Source organism: Balaenoptera borealis (genome assembly GCF_965194805.1).
Source record: "Balaenoptera borealis genome assembly, chromosome: 8".
Classification (NCBI taxonomy): Eukaryota; Metazoa; Chordata; class Mammalia; order Artiodactyla; family Balaenopteridae; genus Balaenoptera; species Balaenoptera borealis.
The window spans coordinates 74,413,572-74,436,757 of NC_138865.1; the positions used below are offsets into that span (position 1 = coordinate 74,413,572).

The 23,186-nt window shown below is 37.8% G+C and overlaps 1 protein-coding gene across 11 annotated transcripts in view; it reads right to left on the bottom strand.

Moving 5' to 3' along the window:
• Window positions 1-23,186, bottom strand: part of TRPM3 (transient receptor potential cation channel subfamily M member 3) — a gene marked incomplete at its 3' end in the record, with an annotated part of 933,308 nt that overhangs the window by 513,564 nt on the left and 396,558 nt on the right. For 10 of the 11 annotated variants that reach the window (XM_082401352.1, XM_082401350.1, XM_082401349.1 and 7 more), the window contains exon 1: window positions 1,742-22,817. The exons of the other annotated variant lie outside the window; for it this stretch is intronic. In XM_082401352.1, coding sequence (XP_082257478.1) covers window positions 1,742-1,918 — 177 coding nt within the window. In that variant the 5' untranslated portion in view covers window positions 1,919-22,817. Of the gene's footprint in view, window positions 1-1,741; window positions 22,818-23,186 lie in introns of those variants that run through there. 11 annotated transcript variants of the gene reach the window in all.

The following is a 23,186-nucleotide window of genomic DNA, read 5'->3' on the forward strand; positions in this document are numbered from 1 at the left end:
GGTATATAGCATGGATGGTACTTTCAGCTAAAAAAGATGAGAGCTCTTCTAAAAATAAGTAATGTACCTCAAAGAGATGCTTCTCTGCTGGTTTTGTGACTAGCAAATGAAAAATAACATTTCCATTAAAAAAATGAGAGTATTAATGAATAATATATTGAAGGTGGTATACACACACTTGTTTAAAAAATCATTATGTAAGTTAAAAAGCATTACTTTGGGGTAAAGCCAATGAATGATTTAACTGAAAAATGTTTCTTATTGCACATGGCATTGCTAAAGTCAATTTTCTCAGTCATAGTTAGGTTTGACAAGACACTCTTCGCCCCAGACCCTGGATTCAGGAGTAATTCTGGAAGAAAATTTACATTTGTTTGTTAGTTCCCTGGCCTCATTCTTTTTCATGCCCTATCACGCATGTTGTTCCAATACAGCAAAAGCCCTTATATCCAAGGAAGCTTCTCTCCCACTCTCAAACCTGCTTTTCCTCCAAAATACTCTTTTAGGGAAGCAAACCACCATCATAACAACAATATGAGAGGTGTTTGAACAGTACGTGAGGGTAGCCTTTGAGAAAGTTAATCTCAGTTTGTGCTGAACAGAATAAAGGAAACTCAGACAAGGTAATATTCCACTGTAAGAAGCCACTTAGCTGTACAGAACTAATGGTCCACATCAAATCTGACCCAACTAGAACACAGCCTCAGAAAAAAAAAAAAATGTTGCAAGCGTAATTTATTCAGGGTTAACTTATTAATCCTCTATTGTGACACTGGACTCAAGGTCCAGTGGTCATTATATCACAGTATCATATTAATATGGAAAAGAGAATTAAGAACTTCACCTTGCCTTTTTAACTCCACATGGATGTGGGAGGAACATCCAGAGATATGCACTTTTCCCAAATAAGTATTACCACATTCTCTTTTCTGAGGGAAAATACTTGTTTTCTGCACCTTTTAAATTTTACTTGTATTTCCTTCCCTACAAGGCAGATGATGAAGATGAATTATTATGAAGTTGTAGGGAATTTCTCAGTATCTTTAATGTATTTGCTTCTAGAAAGAGGAGTGCTGCAGACACCAGGTAGCATCCTAGCTCAGGTATAGTTCTTTTGTGTAACTCAGCTAGAGAGAAAGCTAGAGGCACACACTCGGTATATATTTAACAATACTTTCCCACTACCGACTTCACTTAAGAGACTAAAATTATCATGGCTTTAAAAAAAAAAAAGTCACCAAAAAAGTCACAATCTGATGAGGCTTGTTCTTTGTCTTTATCTGAGAGACCAACTAAGGACACAGGGCTTTTAAACTAATAAGGAGAATCCTTTGTTCTCCCAGGTTCCATTTAAAGGAAAACTGGGTCGAAAGGCTTCCCCAGGGAGGGAAAAGAATCCAGGAGCCAAACACAGGGGAGTAAGAGATTTCACTCCCACCACTGTTCCCACCCTCCCAAAGAAGTTAATTAATTCTATTTTAGGGATTTTGGGGGTGGGGAGCACTCAGGCAGCCCATTCTATACCACCACAATCTCATTCTCAAATGTGGCTCAGACCATCCTCCCTCCCTGACACCATGGGGTGAGGGGCATTTAGAACCTCTCTCCAGCCATGGGCAACAGAGCCAGTACTACAAGGCATCTATACTCCCCAAAAGGTGTGTCCCAGCCCAAGTGCAAAGTTGGGTATTTAGACCTGCAAAGCACAATGAGAGCCATTCAAAGCAGCAAGTTACAGTACCTTAAGAAGTCTGACAGATGGGAGAAAGGCTGCGTGGCACAGCTTCCGGATGGTCCAGTTTAGGGGTCGAGGAGCATCAGTTTGATTCATGACCCCGTCCAAATTCCACCGGGAAAACCAGAAGCCGCAAACCTGAGCAGTGCCTAGAAAATAAACGGTCCCCCACAGCCCTGGCATCCCATGGTCATCTCCACACCTGAGAATTCCATCAGGGCAGAGGCTTCCTGCAACTTGGGAGACTAGTCAAGTGGCGTTGCCTGAGCCACTGAACCTTCTTAAGAAAGCCACCTCCCCTCTCCCTGCAGCCGTGCTCATGCATACCAAATGTGGCTGAATGGAGGCACACTGCCTGCTGCTTCGGGGAGGGGATGCACGGTTTTGAAGGAGAGGGACAGCCTGCACGGAACAGCCAGCGGTCGGAGTCAGAGCAGCCTGCTCAGAATGTGCGCTCCCTCTCCTACTCTCCTCCCAGTAAACGCAGGTCAGGCATTGGGGGAAAACCCTGGCCATTTGTTCTGCTCACTTGGTTTGGGGGGGAGCCAGGAGGAGAGCAAAAGGGAACATCAATAAAGCCAGAACAGGGAACTTGCACTTTCTGGTACAAAGCATCTCTGAGGGGCTGGAAACTGGCACAGGGGGGAGGGGCTAGGACACAGAAGGAAAAGGGAATGCCTCCGAATGATAAGATAAACACTTTTGATTTATGTGACAATAAATTGAGAGCTACTGTAAAATGGATTTACAATAAAAGGGATCTCTGTCATGTTCTGGGTTTTTTATTAACTGTGATTGACAGTCCTCACCCTGATGTATACATTATATAGATTAGAGGAGGCAGACGGCAGAGAGAGAAGCAAACTAACACACACAGAGGGAGCGGTGAGTTATTCCTTTCATAGAAAGCAGTGTAAACTAATGTATCTTTGCCTTACCTTTTAGAAACAGCAGTTTCTAAATTGGGGGTTATCCCATCCTGAAAAGCCACTTGATACTCTATCTGCAACAAAAGTTTAACCCTTAAGGTGCCACATGGAAGGAATGCTTTCTATAAAAGATGGAGTTTCCTGAATTGGGGATACCCACCCCCACCATTTCCTAAGGGAAGCTTTAAGAGAGAGTTGCTGCGTTGGTGTGAATAGTCTTTAGGGCTCCTGTGGTGAGAAAGCACAAAGGGGAACTCTTCCAGTTGAAGGCAGTGAGGTGGTTGGGAAGAGGAAGTCACAAGCCCCACGTAAACGCCCCCATCCCGAGGAATCAGACGTCAGTGAGTGCAGTTGACTGACGGCTGCCCAGGAGAACCCTCACATCCTTAGAGCATTTCCATCTTATTCTTCCTCTTTATGTCCCTCCCTATGACTGTACTGATTTTCAATTTTGAATTAACTAGAAGAGAATGGTAAATCCCAGCTCCATGACTATTATGCATTCTGAAGCAGAAACGGGAGATGTGAGAGCAGATGTGATACACAGAGACCCTGCTGTAATTCAGAATTTGGAGCAACATGGATCCTCCCTGGAGTGTAATAAATACCTGACACACCACATTACAACTGTATTTCCCTCACAATGGTCCTGTGTTACAGATCTAAGGACACTAAGGATTTTTTTATAGAAAATCTAGTCCATGGGTAGAATCCAGACTACTGACTTGCCTTGTGTAATAAAATTCATGCATCTGATTTCCTTCTATTAACCAATATCACTTTATAGACCCCCCACACACAGTTGGTTCACTATCTGCCACCATTCTATTTCCACCAAAGATTAAAGGCAGCTTAAAACAGTAACAGCTAACATGTCTCTATCAAGCATTGTGCTAGGCACTCTAAATGCATTATGTAAGTTCATGTCAACAATAACTCTATGTAGTACATGCTACTGTCATATCCACATTTCACAGATTGAGCGACTGAGGTCTTGAGAAATTCGTAATGAGTAATTGAGAATTAGTAATGACATAACTAATAAAACTGGGATTTAGACTGAAACCAGTCTACAAGACTATAAAGACAAGCTTTATCTTCTTTCCTATTTCTTTCATAGTTATGGCAGCCACAGCATTTAAGCTACTGCTTCAGCTTTCTGGTGATTTAACCCTACATAAGAGTTGAGCTAAAAGACCATGAAGAAAAAATGCTCAGCATCTGTTTCAAATTATTTCTTTGGTTTAACGTTGATATAGTAAATACCATGAATTCTAGAATCAGGCTGCATGGTTCGAACTCTAATTCTGACCCTGGCCTTGGGCAACTTACCGGCCTACTCTGTGCCTTAGAGTCCTCATCTGTAAAATGGAGATAAAAATGAAACCACACACCTAAGACTGTGAAGACTAAGTCAGCTAAGAGATCAGTAAAGCACTTAGAACAGTGCCTGGCGTATACTGAGTCTCTTATACCATGATTTATCTTCCAGGTAGCAAGCACTGATGCTGAGGTGGGAACCTGCTGATGATTTCCTTAAGCATGCACAAGTATATACACTTTTAGTACCAGGTAATGAAGTCAAGCAAGGCAGATTAAACCTGACAGCTTCTTATATGAGTTACCATGAGATTAATAAATGGGGTAAAGAGAAAAGTGGGAAACTAAGACAGCAGTATGGATTTCCTCATGCTATACTGCAGAGTGGTATTCATCAGATTGCAAGATGTTGCCTTTGGTTAGGCTACCAGGCACCAACCTCCGTAAGCTATTAAATGCTATTAAGTGGTCGGTTAAAGTGCTGAAACACTGCAGTTACCTCTCCCTTGCCCCCACTGTTCCTCACTGTTAAGGACCCCACAAAAAGGACAGCATCATTCTGAAAACACACAGCCTTTGATCCTCCTAGCCCCCTTAATTTTTACTGAATAACTTTGGTCAAAGAGAATAGTTTGGAACTCTGCGGAATGGAGAAGTAGGAGGATTCACAGCCCTCTATAATGGCAATTAGAGGAGAGAGCACAAAACCTCTAGAGAATTGGAGACTACACCGCAAAAGAAGTAAAGATCAAAGAAGAATGACAGTGCGTGAGAGGAGGTTTTTCTTCCATTGTTGGAATAGTTTGGGCCACAATTGTTTGCTATCACAACATCTGAAGCAGTTCTCAGGATCCCGCCCTGCTTCAAGAAATGATATTTTCACATGGAATGATGTCTTCCTGGCTTTTAGAGAGGAGTCTAATGAGGAAAGAGCAGAGAGGAGCAAGCCCAGCCCCAGACGTCTGCATCTCATAAATCCAAAATGCCTGTTTACCAATTTTATGAATGTGGATGTTTACAAAGCTACACAATAAATACCAACAGACTTAAAAGCCTGACATGACCACATCAGCTTTCAGTATCCCCCAAAACAGCAAGCCCAGCACATCAAATCTCTGCTCTCCGAAGCCTGTCTTTGAACTAATTTTCTCCTATGCTATGTAAGCCCACTTCCCACTGATCATCTTTGTGTTTTACTTCCTGTCTTAATGATGCTAAATTTAGGAATTATGATAAGATTTGAGCTGTCTCAATGCTGATGACGAGCCACAGTACAGACAGGCTGCCTGCCTTCCTTTTGACAACCACATTCCCTCTCCTTAAAAAAATCATGGCATCCTCTACATAGCATTGCTCCACTTTGCACACTGTCTTCCCTTATATTTCTTAGATATACAAGGGGCTGATCCATGAAAACCTAAGAAAACACAGAAAGGAAATGACACAGTATACGGGTAGGTTCAGTGTTCCAAATCTGCCGCCTAAGATGTGTTTTTAAAAAAATGCTCCAATGTAATTTTTCACAATGTTGTTAAAACATGGAAATTCATACGTATCTGACATTAATTGAACAGATATTTCGAGGCTCTCACAGTGAATGTAGTGTACCTAGTTCAGAAGGACGATACTCAAGCATCCCAGTGAAATAGCAGAAACCAGTCCAAGGGTAAGCCTTTGCAAGATAACTTCATTTGCCTTCATATTTTGTAATTTCAATATCATCACCCTATTTGTTGTGTTTGATAATTCATCACTTTTATCAGAAAAACATTTGTGTTGTGAGCACTGGCAATTTACCATTTTTATCAAAAAACCATGCTTTTCCTCTTTCTTCGCTTTAACTGCGCTCAAATACAGCCATAAAATTTTTAGAAATTTTAGATCCTTCAACAATATTTTCTAAGGTATTAAATCTCTTTATAGATTCCATTGATACAGAACAGTTCTTAATTTAGTTTCAAATATGTTTTCCAAATAGATTAAATAATTTTGTTCTGCACTTATTTTTCCCCTTTTGGTATCTTTTATAGATAACAGATTCTAACATACATTAAAATCTATTAAAACCCATGACTCACTCAGTTAAGTAGCTTAAACAACATTTATGCTGTATAAAATTAAAAGGTCTCAAAATTAGAATAGTTGTCTACTCCATTTCTCCCCGGCTCCTGGAGTGCTATCCCCCCTCTGCATGCAGTGGCAGGGAGTGGGTGTGTTTCTAAGGCATCCCATTCCATGGGTGGACAGCTCTAGTTGAGAGAAAGTTCTTCCTACAACTAAGATAAAATGTGTCTCCCTGGAACTTCCCAGTTGAGTTTCTCTTCCAGAGAATGTTCTCCAAAAGTATAAAGACAGGCAACAAGCTCCACTCAAACCTCTTCTCCATACTGGACATCTTGGACCTTTGATCCTTCTTCACATGATGGAGTATCGTTATGTAAAAACCCTCTTCATGGTTATAGTCAATATTATGTCATAGGGCACTTTAAATATAATGGTGTCTAATTCTCTTATGTCCCTTGAATTACTTCTCATAAAGGTCCTGTAGGGAGCTCTGAGGGCAAACTCACTAATAATGTAGTATCTCTAAAAAATTTTCTTCATGAATTAATCAGTTTACTCAACCTACAGTTTAATAACTGACTCCCCCTCTCTCCCTAAGTGAAGTGTGCCATATAGAACCTCTGTTACAAAGTGACCTCCATTGTATCTGAAGCCTGAAATGCATGTAATTTCCTCTTTTTTGCCCCTGTAATGGAGGTAGTGATAAGCTCCGGCTAATGAGAAGCCATGTTATCTAGAAATGGGCAGGGATTGGTCTATGTTTCCTTCTCCCTGTCTTTACTTGCTAGCTTTGCAGTCAGATTTAATTCAAACTCAAGTCTCACCTCTCACAGCTGTGTAGCACTGGGCCGGTTAACCTCCCAGAGTCTTAGTTTCCATGTTGTAAAATGGGGTCCACAGCAGTTTCCACCTCAAGATGTTTGTGAAGATTAAAATCAATTGGCTCAGTGCTTATATAGTAAACACAAGTGTAATTATGATGAATGATGATGATTATTGTTATCTCTTTCACTGAAAACACTGGCACAGTGCTTAAGAGCACAGGCCATACAGCCAATGGCCTGGATTTGAACCCCAGCTTTACCATTTCATGTAGCTTTGGGAAGTTTCTTAACCTTACCATGCTTTAGTTTTTTCATCTGTAACTTGGGGAAAATACTACTACCTATGTCAAAGGAATATTGTGAAGTAATTAGCTAATATATGCAGAACCCTCAAAAGAGGAACCAGCACATGGTAAAAGCTCAAAAAATATTAGTAATTGATTATTAATAATATGAAGTCAAATGTACTGTCTTTCCCAAAGCTGCTGCTCTAGGAAAAGCAAAGCAAAACGCCTTCACTTCCTCCTTTGCTTGTTCCAGTAAGAGGATAAGCTTCAGAGAACACAGAAGAAAACCACACCTGCCTTTACTTACTGCTTTCCTCTCTGCAGCTGGGAGGGGATCACATATTCCACTAACAAGAGTACAAAGCTTTAATATATAAAATGTTTCAGTTGGAAAACATTAAGGTATATAAGCAGTTTCTGTTTCATCAAAAATAGAAATCACACACACACACACACACACACACGTATAACAAGTATTCAAAGGCCAAGAGCTAAAATACATCCTCATGCAAGCTTTGAAACCCTAATACTTTCATTCACAAAGGGGATTGCTTTTTTGTACAATTCCGAAAATTTTAATGAGTCTATGGAGGCTTATTAAAACTACAGGAATTTGAGATGTGCATTTCTAAACCGCTTAATATTTGCATTCTTTTAATACTTGCAATGCTATTGATTACTGCAGATATTCTCTATTCTGAGCCTAGACATCTCACATACACACACACACACACACACTCAAGTGTACCACACACAGAGAGAATACAGGTATTTTAGAGACTTCTCCATTATGAAAACCACAAATCTGGCCAACTTGGTACAAAACTTGTGAATGAACATCTTTTGGGAGGGAGATTTAAGCAGTGAATCTCCAATTACTGCTTGAATAAACTGTGTGAATTGGAGGGAAGCTCAATATTTCGTTGCTAACAGTGCAGCATAAGTCTGATCTTTTGACTAACGCATGCTCAAATAAGATACAAGTTCAAGCTCATGCCTCACATATACCTTCTCAAACACCATCTGACACCCACCCATGAGAGCAGAGAAACTACCTGAGCTGCACACTCCACCTTGTGCATCTGGGCTTCTGACACTAATGGCTACCACTGTGTTGAACCATAAGGTGTGCTCACCTGGGAAACAGACATGCTGTGATCTGGAAAATCCTCAAAGCAGTAGATCTGCACAAAAGAGGATTTTAACAAAGAAAGCTAATGAAAACCATACTTGCTATCTACTTTTGTCAGCCTACCATAAAATGTATCACTGTTGATGCTTATTCTGATATCACATTTTTAACAACCATGAGCCTTTCATTTTTATTTTAATTAACAATAGTGGTGGGGATTACACGATTCTAGTTTTTGAGCGATTGGTCCAGTTTTTGTTTTGTTTGTTTTGCTTTTCTTATGAGGCGGCATAAAATCAATGCAAACATGGATTTCGAAATCAGGAAGAACTGGGTTTGAATCCACATTAAGTCATTGGGCAATTTATACAACTTTTATGAATCCTCATCTTTAAAATAAACATACTAGTTAATTATAATAATGTTAAGATGATGATTGACAACTTTGAGCACTTATTATATGCTAAAGTGTATTAATCCTTCTAAGTGCATAGCTCATTTAGTTTTCACAACAAACCTATGAGATTTGTAGCATTATTATCCTCGTTTTACAGATGGGGAAATAGTCTCAGAAAACCAAAGACTCAAAAAAGTTAAGAAACTTGCAGTAAGTCATAATAAAAGAAATTTTCACATATTGAGATACAGGGAACTCACTCTGACTTATACATGAATTAATTTGAATTTTATGCTAACTAAAATAGTCTGTTTGTGGCCTATCAAACACACACTGTACATCTGCTTTAATGAAAGAAAAGCGCACATTGACCAGAAATAAAGAATGTCCATGTTAAAAATAAAGATTAAATGCCCCTCTTCCTAGAATGCCAACACTGGTACTCCTCTGATGATAAGGCTACCTTCCCAGGTGCCAAGGCCATACTGACTCACTGTGTACATGCTGGTCTGTTCTTTTTTTTTGAAACCCTGAAGAAATGTAACCCCTGAAGAAATGTTTAATGTTCTTTGTTCTGACAAGACATAAAACTGTACTGAAAACCCTGCTTCTCTGGAGCGGTTTCTCAGAGTAATCTGGGAAGCACGCTTCCAGGCTAGTCCTCAGTTTGGCTCAAATAAAACCCTTTCCTAGTCTTATTACTGACTGTTTATTTATTATTTTTGTCAACAGTCACATGGGTAGTAAATGGACTTGAATCCAGGTCTATCTGATTCTATAATCTGTGCATCTGGTTCTATAATCTGTGCTGTTCACACTACACCACTACAATTAAAAACAAAAAGATTTATACAAGTTTTTGGTTGCATTCCAAAAGGAAGGTGGTATTTGATCACTGACACAATCTGAAAACAGAAAAAGTAACTTGCGCATCTAACCGTAACATAAGAATCCTGCAGAGCACAGGAGGACCAATGGTTCTCCCAATGGCTCTGGGTTTCTTTTCTTTGTTTTTTTAATTAATTAGTTTATTTTTATTTATTTATTTTTGGCTGCGTTGGGTCTTCATTGCTCCACACAGGCTTTCTCTAGTTGTGGCAAGCAGGGGCTACTCTTTGTTGTGGTGCACAGGCTTCTCATGGTGGTGGCTTCTCTTGTTGCGGAGCACGGGCTCTAGGAATGCAGGCTTCAGTAGTTGTGGCACGCGGGCTCAGTATTTGTGGCTCACGGGCTCTAGAGAGCAGGCTCAGTAGTTGTGGTGCACGGGCTTAGCTGCTCCGCGGTATGTGGGATCTTCCTGGCTCTGGGTTTCTTATGTTCTTACTGCTAACATCCACATCCCTTCCCTACTCTCCTGTTCCATCTGGCTGGGGCAGCCTGTCCTGGGCTAGAAGCTCAGGTCTCTCTGGTGAGACAATGATTTCTCCTTAATCATTTGGTATGCCAATATTTTTAACACAAGGCCCGGGACACAGTATTTAAGAAGCGGAAAAATGAATTTTTCTGAAGGATTCACATGATTCTTGCAAATGTGGGGTAAGTTCTCCATATACTGAATATATATACATATACATATATGAACTCATTTAATTCTCATTACTATCCCACTTTTATCCCCACATGCATTTTCTAGATGAGAAAATGGAGGCACAGAAAGGTTAAATACTTATTCAAGTTCACACAGTAAGTTTCAGAGCCATGGTTTTAATTCAAATATAAACTTGAGATATTGTGTAATGTTTTATAATATATAAAATAAAAATAACATCTATTTTTAAGGCAACAGAATTAGTTTCATATACTTTAGTTAGATAGCTCATAAAACCAGCAGTCTTCATGACTGAAAGACAATATTCTAGATACTTACTAGGGTAACAAGAAGTTTCAATTACACAAAAAATACACTTGGCCTGATAACTATCATAGTAAGTAAATACCAAAGGTATCTGTGTAATCATATAAAATTATGGTGATTATTCAAAGTTACTTGACCCTCGTATGAAATGTACAAAAGCATCTGGGGAGAAAACAAAATAATATCAAAACTTTACTACTGACCCGAAGCTGTTAAACTAGAAAATTAGGTAGCAAAGAAAAATTTGACTTACAATAGCTTCTAAATTGGCTAATAAATCAGATTCCGACTGTTGTTATTCTAAAATCTAGCCAAAGCCACCCACAGGAGCCTAAACAATACATGTGTTGGCATGGGGTATCTGGTTGACTGCATGGGACCCCCAGGTGTTCCTGGGAAGCCTTCCCCAATAAGGAAGTGGAGAGATGATAATAGAGGAAAGAACTATAATGTCCTATTGTACCTGAAATTATCTCAAAGCGAAAATCTTAAATTATTATTTTAGAAAATAGGTAGATAGGGACTTCCCTGGTGGTGTAGTGGTTAAGAATCTGCCTGCCAATGCAGGGGACACAGGTTCTATCCCTGGTCCAGGAAGATCCCACATGCCATGGAGCAACTAAGCCCGTGTGCCACAACTACTGAGCCTGCACTCTAGAGCTCACGAGCCACAACTACTGAGCCTGCGCACCACAACTACTGAAGCCCACATGCCCTAGGGCCTGTGAACCACAACTACTGAGCCCACACACCACAACTACTGAGCCCACACACTGCAACTACTGACGCCCGTGCACTCCAGGGCCCACGTGCCGCAACTACTGAGCCGACGTGCTGCAACTAGTGAAGCTCATGCACCTAGAGCCCGTTCTCCACAACAAGAGAAGCCACTGCAATGAGAAGCCCATGCACCGCAATGAAGAGTAGCCCCCACTCACCGCAACTAGAGAAAGCCCACACACAGCAATGAAGTCCCAAAACAGCCAAAAATAAATTAAAAACAAATTTTTTTTAATAAATAAAAACAATAGTTACCATTAAAAAAAAACAAAAGAAAGTAGGTAGATAAAGCTTTAATATGTGTAAGTTTTCTTTGCATCTTAATTAAATTCTTTGCAATTAAACGGTTGGTTATAGATCAGATGAGAGAATGATCAGTTCGATTTTATGAAAACACTCAGGATTAAAACAGATTAAGGCACCCCCATGAGTAAAACCATCCAGTTCTCCCCAGGGAGTTAGGACAGAGCCCAAAGTCTTCATCTCAGTCTGATTTGATCCTGCTTATTAACTCTCCGGCTTCAACTATGGACCTTTCCGTATTCATCGTGTGTCAGCCATATTGATTTTTTTTTTTTAGTTCCTGTATTTCTTGTCACAGGGTATTTACACGTAGTGTTTCTTCTTCTCCTCCTAATGCTCTTTTCTCCAGCTCTTCCCAAGATTAGCTCCTTCTCATGCTTCAGGTCTTGCTTAAGTGTAGTCTCCCTGGAGATTCCTTTCTTGATTTCTCTAGCCTTACACTCCATCACCCATTGCAGTTTTTGTTTGAATTCTTTTTACTCTTATCAGAATTTGTAACTATTTAATGATTTATTTTTTGTCTTCGTCTCCTACTTGATTGTAATTTCTATTAGGACAATTACCAACTATATCCCAGGTCCTACAGAACGTCTAGAACATGATGGAAACTCAATCAAAATTTGGTGACTGTAGAATGAATAAATAATGAATGAATGACCTAGACATGTTCATTGTATCCTTTCAAGTTATTTAAAGTTATTTCATGGTGCTTATCTGCAAACTGGGTTGAACATTTATTGGGTTTCACTGCCTTTTGTTTCTCCAAATCTTAACTCCATTCCCTTGAAAAGTCTAAGAATTACTTATTAGATATTTAAAAAGTTAATAAAAGGAGTACATTCTTATACTCTAACCTGCTAGTAGAGACCAAGCTCTAAATGTAGAGGGATTTGGAAAAGAGAAAGAGGAAAGGGGGAAAGTATAGATATCAGAACCTGAATCTGAAAATAACTCATGCTAGAGAATTCAATCATTTACCACTTGTGACAGTCTGGTCCATTCTCAAACATCTCCCATGACAGCAATTTATTAGGACTTAACTTAATGTCAGAATATATCTTTACGAAGGCAGTTCTCTATTTCACATAAAGGCAAATCTCCTTTTGAAGGGGATAGGTACACTGACCTACACATCAGCAATAATAATCATACTCACAATAATAATTAAGACAGAAATTGATACACATGCTTCACAAAGTGGTTTAACAAGCATATTCTAATTTGTTACCCATAATGATGCTGAAGTATGGGTAAGGAAAATGTTATTTTTAACCTCATCTTAGAGATGAGCAAACTGAGAATCAGAAGATGTAGATGACTTATCCAGACTCTCCAGCCTCAGTATTTCTTCTTTTCATTATGCCCCATCGCCTCTTCACCCCTGGGTTAATTCTTGGAGTGAGCCACATACTGAATATTCTTTCAAAATAAAATCCTTAGAACAAAAAGATGGCATATATAAGCAGCATGGATCTCAAAATGATATATGAAATTCTAGAGAGGACAAACAATAGTGACAGAAAGAGCAGAGACTGCCAGTAATTGTTTGAGGATAGAATTGACTGCAAAAGGACATGAGGAATTTTTTAGGGTGATGAAAACGTTCTGTATCTTGAATGTAATGCCAGTTACTCAACTGCATATAATTGCTGCAATTCATCAAACCATACAATTAGTGAATTTTTTGTATGTAATAAAGCTGGGGAAAATATATTTTTTTCCCTGATTATAAAAAAGAACTTTTCAATACAAAATTTTTTTAATTCATAGGAGTATAAAAAATTAAAAATGCCTATAATTTCACTACCCATAAATAACTATTCATGTGACTTAAGAAATTTTATCAAGCATTTTAGGAATTATACTTTATATATAACTTAATATGATGATATCATAAATTGACCTCCATGTTATCAAATATTCTTAGAAATTATAATATTAAATTGGTATATAGAATTTTATTGTGTTATTTTATTCACTGCAAGTTATCAGCCTGGTTCCATTTTCATTGTAATAAATAATACTATCTATGGATAAACTTGCTCATACATTTTTGTGCACATCTCTGATCATTTCCTTAAGATACAATTAGGTTGAAGGATAACTGGTTCATAAGTGATGAATATTTTTTTAGGTTCTTGATAGGTATTTCCAAATTGTTATTCAGAAAAATGTACCATTTTACATGCCCCTCAGCAATAGATAAAAATGTCCTTATTACTGAATCATTTACAAAACCAGGTATATCATTAATTTAAATTAATTTCTGGCCAAGTCGATCACAGAAAAAGAAATGTATTGTGCACTCACTGAGTAACTTATAAAGCTCCATTTTTCCTGTTGCCAATTGCAATTCTTCTAGTAAATTGCTTCTTCTTTGTAATAGAGTTTTATTTTTCCTCTTTATCCATAACAGCTCTTTTTATACTAAAGGTATTAACCCATCGTCATATGAGTTGTTAGTATTTTTACAGTTTTCCACTTTTTTTTTTTTTAAATATATTTTGGCTGTGCCACGAGGCATGTGGGATCTTAGTTCCCTGACGAGGGGACGAACCCGCACCCCTCTGCAGTGGAAGCATGTAGTCTTAACCACTGGACCGCCAGGAAGTCCCTCCACTTGTCTTTTGTTTATGTTCTTTTTGTTAATTTATAAAATTTTTTTTAACATTTATACATTCAAATCTAGCAGTCATTTCCTTTGTAGCTCCCATCATACACGTTAAGCTAAAGGAAGGCCATCCCCGACCCAGGCTCCAATAAATACTCATTTATATATTCTTATAGCTGTTCCATAGTCCGTTAGCATCTCTTAACACCATCTCTGGTCCATTCACCTTCCTTTGTGACTTCATTATTTTGCCTACTATTTATAAAAGTCTGTGTGTGTGTGCACGTGCACACACACATGCACACCTGTCTCAAATTCTCTCTTTCTTTCTCATTATATTTAAACTATTTGGACTAACATTTCTTTGCTGATACTTAACCAAACTGCAATCCTATATCACCCTTTTTATTAAAGGCCCATCCAAATGGTGTGATAAAATTCCTTGAACAGCAACTGTGACTAAAGGGATCTTCTGTTCTATGATATAATCCACAATCTGTTCTAAATAAAGCTTATTGCTTCATATTTTCAAATAGTATTAAGCCTTCTTTTCTCTTCCACAATCACTATCTCCATAGAATAAAAGGATCCAAATGCCATGAAATCTGTCATCTCAGTCTCTGAGAGATGCAATCCTGCAGGTTCAATGTGGCTATGATCTCTGCCACAAAAATGACTGGTAAAAGCAATGAGTGATTGAATGTACCTTATTGTCTGGCTACTGAATAAATGTAACATGGATTTCTGAGTTTGCCAGAACTTAAGCTACTAGAGACTTCGAGGATCAGAATCAATACCTTAAACTAAGCTCTCTGGACTAGTAGCCAGAAAATGGAGAACATCTGTTTCTAAGAGCTGTCAACTGGTAGCAAACCAGTTGGGGAAAAATCCAACTTGAAAACTCAATAAACCTTAACGATAGGAAAGATGGGCAAGAAGCAAAATGACAAAGAAGAAAGTCAACAAAAGGAACTCATCGTAACACAACCTTATAAAAACATACTTAGCTAAATCCAAAATTTCTGGAATTATCAATTATGACAATTTTTAGTCTCTTCGAATTATGTGACTCCTTAAGCATTCACCTGGAGCCAAAACTTATTTTTGGACCTACTGTAAGGTCATATTCTGTTGGCATCTTTCCCATACACTGGACAGCAAATTTTCAATCACCCTTTAGCTCCCTATTTCCCTCTGCAACACAAATTGCCATGTGTCACCTCCAGTTCTGATTGGGGTTAGAGAGGAGGGCGACAAGCAGAAGCCATAGAGACGTGATTATGTAGAATGGGAGTAGTATGGAAGCCAAGGCAGCTGGATTCTTCTCCAGGCTGTACCACTAAGCAGGAGTGGGGAATTTTGTGATGGCACCTCCCTCCTCTGGGCCCAGGATAATGGTATAAAATAAGGGTGATGGTCATGAAAAGATGTTCAACATTGTTAACTATTAGAGAAATGCAAATAAAAATTACAATGAGGTACCACTTAACAACAGTCAGAATGGCCATCATTAAAAAAATCTACAAAGAACAAATGCTGGAGAGGGTGTGAAGAAAAGCAAACCCTTCTACATTGTTGGTGGGAATGTAAATTGGTGCAGCCATTATGGAAAACAGAATGAAGGCTCCACAAAAAAACAAAAATAGAGTTGCCATATGATTCAGCAATCTCACTCCTGGGCACGTACCTGGACAAAACTATAATTCAAAAAGGTACACGCACCACTATGTTCATAACAGCACTATTTACAACAGCCAAGACACAGAAGCAACTTAAATGTCCACGAATGGATAAAGAAGATGTGGTACATATATACAATGGAGTATTACTCAGCCATAAAAAAGAATGAAATAATGCCATTTGCAGCTACAGGGACGGACCTAGAGATTATCATACTAAGTGAGTAAGTCAGACAGAGAAAGACAAATACCATACAATATCACTTATATATGGAATCTAGAATATGACACAAATGAACTTATCTATGAAACAGAAACAGACTCACAAACATAGAGAACAGACTTGTGGTTGCCAAGGGGGAGGGTGGATGGCAGAGGGATGGATTGGTAGTTTGGGATTAGCAGATGCAAACTATAATATATAGAATGTATAAACAACAAGGTCCTACTATATAGCACAGGGGACTATATTCAATATTCTGTGATAAACCATAATGGAAAAGAATATGGAAAATAACATATATACGTATGTATAACTGAATCACTTTGCTGTACAGCGGAAATTAACACAACATTGTAAATCAACCATACTTCAATAAAATAAATTTTAAAATATAATAAGAGTGATGTTGATGCTCTGCTGAGTTTTTTCCAGAGCTAACATTTTAGATTTTAATACTAATTCCTTCCTAGATAGTTTCCATCTATTTCATTGTGCCACAAATAAATCATTTTCAGCATTACCCATTTTGAATAAAAAGTGAATACTGCCTAACACTTACTATAGGGTCTGTGTAATAGGACAGCCTCATAAACTCACCCAGAGCCAACTGGCATCACAGATGTAATTGGAGAGTTTTATTCTACTGGAGTTTATGCTATGAAATATCTGGGCCAGATAGATATACCTCAGCATATGCTTATCTTCAGGAAAAAAGAAAAACATCAGCAAATTTTAGATGTGCCTTTATTTTTCTCAGTAAAATAGAGTAGAATTTTAAGGGCTGTTAACATAATACAAATGCTACATATTGTTTGCTGAGGAATTACATAAATATCTATCCCTAGGTCTAGAATTTGTTTGGTGCCACACTTGCAGCCTAACCCTGAATTTAAGATTTTAGCAAATTTATGAAGACACCATTTAAAAGTGATGTAATTAACATTTACCAACTCACTGGACAGATTTGTTAATCTAACCACCCTCTGAATGTCTGCTATGTGCCCAGAACTATGCCAGGTGCTGAGGATATAAAATGATTAGTATATAGTCCACACAATAATGGAACACACAAGCACATTACTTGAGAAAACAAGCAGTTCACATAGCATGGTAAGTGCCAGACTAAAGGCAAGACTGGACAGAGACAGCCTCCTAGACAAACTCAAGACACAAATTCTTTACGTAGTGGCTCAAGAAGGGCTACATTTAAACCTTACTTTGGAGTAAGGTGAGTGTCACGTGGGGAATGATTTAAGATCGCTAGGCCCAGCCTCTCCTCTATTGCCCTGAGTCGTTCAGCTCTAACACCAAATATGGATACTCCATCTGGTAATGCAAAAGTGTCACAGGTAACTAGACTCATATACCTGAGAAGGTAGTTTGGGACTAGGACCACCTTGTGATTGGAATCTACTTCCTGGGGATTTTTACTCTTCAATCCTACTTACTTTTCAATCAAATCTTCCCAACCACATACCTTAGTCTCCTTAAAATGAGCTCTAATAAATGTAATGCCCTCCTCCTTGGGACATTTCCAGTGTTATGTATGTCTAAGGAAATTAAATGCCCATCACAGAGCAGGGACCAGGTAGGGACTCCCAGGTTTGCTCCTTAATCCAGATCTAGACAGGGCTACACACAAAATGCTAAAGGGAGCACAGGAAGGGGAGCATCTCGGGGTGTCCTCTCAGTCTGGAGCACAGAGAGAAATGCAATTTCTGGAAGCAAAAGAGTTTGGCAAATTTAGCCACAGATATGAGAGTAAGATAGCACTCTAGATAGTAAGAACAGCTCTGGTAAAGGCAAAGAAGTAAGAGGACCCATGGTACTTTCTGAATATAAGAAGTGTTGTATAGCACAACAATAGGCTGGGGGTGGATAGGGACAGTTTGAACTAAGATGTTTCAACTGTATCATTAAACTGGATGGGGTGGGAGAGGTTTTAAGGTTTTGTGATCAGGATTGTGTTTTAGAAAATGACTCTACTATCCGTAGAAAGTAGATCAGAGTGGGGCAAAACAAGAGGAAGGAAAGCAAACTATGTCAATTATAGAAAATTATTAATTCTTCAGTTTTTAGTGGTTGATACCAAATTTTCCTTCAACTTCTAGACCCAAAGGTAAAATTTTCTTATAGAATGGAGGTAAACATAATGTTCCAAGCATGTGCTTCATAATGCAAAAAGTTATTCTTTATGTTGTGGCTTTTCCTTAAAACTTAATTTAAAAAACTATTGAAATTCACACAAAATAGACAAAGATATTACTTCAAAGAAATAAAGATTAAGTGCCCCCATTTTCACAGCTTCAGACTAAGGCAAAATTCTATTACATTTGATATAGCCTCTCCTCTGTTAAAAAAAAAACAAACGAGTATCAAATAAAAATCTAATAGTCTAACAAATGTCAAGTGAATAGATGACCTTAAGCACTTAAGTAAATACTTAACACAAGCTTGTCTGAGCATAACACAGTAACATGAAGAAATGATAACTGAGTTTTGAAGATTCATTAGTGGGATTACAGACAATATACATATTTGGCAATTGTGTCAACATAAACTTTGGTAAAATGGCTAAGCAATCCAATTATTTTAATCCTTTTTTCAAAAAGATGGTTCTTATCTTATTTCTCTTTAATTTTCCACATGGAGGAGCACATGACTTTGAGCTGTAATCCTCATCAGTTCCTTACTTTTGACATGTCACTGAAGGACTCATATGCAAAAGATTCAAGTTCTGCAAAATGTCCAAAAGGAAGCTTCAGGCTTGGACGACACTTTTCAAGTATTATTTTTAGGAAAGTAACCTTTTTACATCATTTAAACAGTTGAAAATCTATGTTCAAGGAACTTTTGCAATTAGAAATAGACAACGAAACTTTGGAAAGAGAAAGTATTAGAAATCAAGAAAAAATAAAAATGAAGCATGGCAACAAAAACCTCCTTTGTCAAACTCACACACCTGGTTCCACATCAAAGGTCTCTCCAATTTCCTTCTCCTCCCAGCTTTCTCTGTCTTTGTTTATATTTGCTCCCAGTCATCTGAGGAGAAATGCTGGTGCTTTTCTGTTCCCAGGAAGGTGATCCTGTGCTAACACTAAGGTTGCCTGAACTCAGGACACAGAGAATGATGCAATGCATAAATATTACTTTTAATTTGTTCTGGGGTTTTAAATGAAAAATTTGTCTTCCAATTGATTTTTTAGTACTTCCATAAACTTCTAATTGGAAATCAGCATTTTCCAAGCATTCTCTCTTTATCTTTTATCTTTTTTTTTTTTTTTCAGTTTGCTTCACTTAAAAATAATAGAATGAACCACTGAATTGTATACTTCAAACGGGTGAATTTTATGGTATAAAAATTATATCTTAATAAAACTGTTTTTAAAAAAGAAACAGAATACAGCATACAAACAATAATAGGTCTGGGTTTTAGTGCCATTTTCCCAATACTTCAACCATTTATTAAACGGAAATCACATCAGGTTTCCCTGGGGAGATACTCTCTCTCTAATTGGGCTTCTGATCCTTCAGTATATCTGTGACATATATTTCAAATAGTCATGTATGTTTCTGCTTGCTCCAATATAAAAATTAATTTTTAAAATGTGATTATTTGCTTTTCTACTTAGAAACATAAAAATACTATTGTTCAAGGCTTCTGACTTTGCAAGTTATACTGGTATATAACTTGTATAATATAAAAGACTAGTGATTAGTACATTTAAAGAGGTCTCCTAATTTGCTAGCATAAAAACTGTGATGTAGATTTTATTATTTTCATCTTTCTGTCTCTTCTCTAGAGGTCATTTTTCATTTTTGTTTGTTTTATTTACCTCTTTGGTATTCTTACTTGATTCCCTGAATACATGCTTTTTAATCTTCCCCAAATGCTGTCCTCTCTTACTACAATTCATGTTATAACTGAAATAAGTGATGTCCTCAAAGATTACATTGATGAGAATAGCATATAAGATAAATTTTCCCATTAGCTAAATAGTCCACATAGAAATGGCTGTGTGGCAAGTTATTACCTCAAGAGGTTCTCTGCAATGAAAATTTTATTAGTTGTGAAGCTCTGAGGTAAAATTCAACCTTAATTCCTGACGATATTAAAAATAATTAAAACAAAAGTTTCCACTCATCTTAACTGATACGTTAGAAAAACTACTGTTTACATTTCAGTCCTGAAAACAGGAAAAAATGACTTCTCTTAGTTGGCAATTTACACAAATCAGAGTAGAGGTGTGATAAAGAAAGGGTAGGGGTAGAGATAATACTAAGAGGAGAACAATAGTAATGTCTGAGTTTGTAAATAATTTATAAAAATAATTGTAAGTGGTAGAAAGGAGTCTATATTCCCTTGGAAAACCTTTACTAATACTGGATTTATTCTCTTCAATGCATTCCAGAGTAGTTAAAATAATAACTGTAGTATGTATCAAATAAGTATTCAATAATAATAACAATAATAATAGTAATAATAACAACATCAAATCTGTGCCAGGCATGGTGCTAAGCAGTAATAATCCTTACAACAAAAGTGACATATACTCTTGGCTGGCAAGTCAGCTCCCATTCTTAACCACTTTCTTATTTGTCCTTCTGCTGGAAAGGCTAAGACTTGTTTCCTAAACCTCCCTCACCTTTAGCTCTAGTCAAAAAGGGAAAGAATTGATGTGCGGGTTAGGGGAAAGATTTCCCTTCGTGAAAAACAAGAAAGCCACCAAGTTCTCTTGCAGCCCCCATGCCAAGCCACTTACCGTCCCTCTACTTGTTCCCTACCTTTGGGATGCTGTCATTTGAGAAGGGGAGGCCTGGAGCTATAACAATCAGCTTGAAGCCATGAGTGAGAGGTCAAAAGACAGACAGACATGGCATCCAGTGCCCTCATATCCTGAGCTATTGAGCCAACCTACAATCTACCACCTCTGAGACTTCTACTTATACAATATAATTAAGTGCTTTTAGTATTTAAGCAGCTAGTAAGCCTTCTGTTACTTGCAGCTTTATGCTTTAGGATAAACAGCCTTATGAAGCAAATTATGGATGAAGAGACTGAAGGACAGAAAAGCTGACCTCCCCAAAGTCACACAGCTAAGAAGTGGCAGAGACATGATTTCAACCCAGGCAGTTTGTCTCCAGTGTCTTAAATCCCCGCTCTACAACATCTTTCATTTCCAAATGAAATTGCACGGTGTTTGAAAACAGAGTTACTTCCTTTTCCTTCTTCATCCTCCTAATATTTTCCAATTCTACCTCTTTTAATCTCCTCTTCTTCCTCAATATGGCATCCTGACATCTACTCAAGTTTGGTCCTTTGTGCCACCCTAGAATAATGTTTGTAAGTATTTTAATGTTATGGTAACTTTAAAGCCAACAGGCACATAACTTTCCTCAATGACTGCTCTAAATTAGCATATTTTTCATTCTTTCACTCATCTATCCATCAATCCACCCAAACATTTACTGACCTTCCACTATGTGCCTGGCCCTGAGGTACAAGTAACAGGACTAGTGTCTAACAGTTGAATCATACATGCACTTATACAGAAAAATACTGTATTTTAACATATTGTATAAACAGAGTACAATGAAAAGCATAATAAAATAAATGTAAACAATCTATGATTTTAGCAGAGGAATAAAGCAACTGGCTCTGTCTGGGGTCATCTCAGGGGTTCAAGAGGGTGTGCTTGAGCTGCACTATATCATATTCAAGTATAATTAGTTTCTATGCTCAGAAGTATGCAGATAATACCCTTGATGTCGAACTCATCTGTCATGTGTTCAGTAATGTTTAAATGTAAAAATTATGCATATCCCATTTTTACCTTTTTATATTTACAAGATCCAAAATCAAGTACACTGAACATGATACATTTAACTTTGACATGTAAAATTAAAATTTCCACAAAAACCTAAGAAAGCTAGACTATTAGCATGTTCTTAAGCTTCTGGTTCTTAATCTGCTACTTTCAATAATTTAATTAGTTGTATTAAAAGTACTATAATTTACCAATGCACTTAGCTTCAGACATCTTTATAAATAGCATCTAGTTGACTGGGATTCTGATATCCTCGCACATTTTACAAATACTTTGAGTACTTAATATAAACACAAAAAATACTAAAACTCATATTTAAGATGGATTTTCATGTTCAAAATGATTGTAACAAACTGTGAACACCTAGTTTTTAATTTGGGGATGGATATAACTGCCTTTTGACCTCTGATTCTGATTCTATTCTTTTTCCGATGATTTCAAGTAGGTCTTTCTTCACTCATCTTTTAGTTCCAAGACATCCTCTTTTTCCATGCGTTATTTATTGAGTTAAAGGGACTTTTCAAACACAAACCTGGAATATTCTGAGTTAATGAGATTACATGGACAACATCTGACTGTCTGAATCTGCAATAAAACATGACAGTGTTTGAAGCATTATCTGTGAGGTCTTGAACAATGGAATTAATAATATTACTACCACTTAAAATAAATTTTTATTACATTTCATAGGCTGACTACATTTTTTTATATATCACTTTCACTCATGTTTGTAATTCTGTTAGTTGCTCTTCTGCAAAATCCCAATTATGTTGGCATGACCTTTTGATTTCCCATGAAATGAAGCTGCTTCATCCACAATAACATCTTTAATACCCTGTTACTATACTTGTATTTTTTTTTTTTTTTTTTAATAAATTTATTTATTTATTTATGGCTGTGTTGGGTCTTCGTTTCTGTGCGAGGGCTTTCTCTAGTTGTGGCAAGCGGGGGGCCACTCTTCATCGCAGTGTGCGGGCCTCTCACAATCGCGGCCTCTCTTGTTGCGGAGCACAGGCTCCAAACGCGCAGGCTCAGTAGTTGTGGCTCACGGGCCCAGTCGCTCCGTGGCATGTGGAATCTTCCCAGACCAGGGCTCGAACCCGTGTCTCCTGCATTAGCAGGCAGATTCTCAACCACTGCGCCACCAGGGAAGCCCACTATACTTGTATTTTGATGGTTTCTGAAATTCCATTCACTGGGTCTGTAATACAGTCAAGGA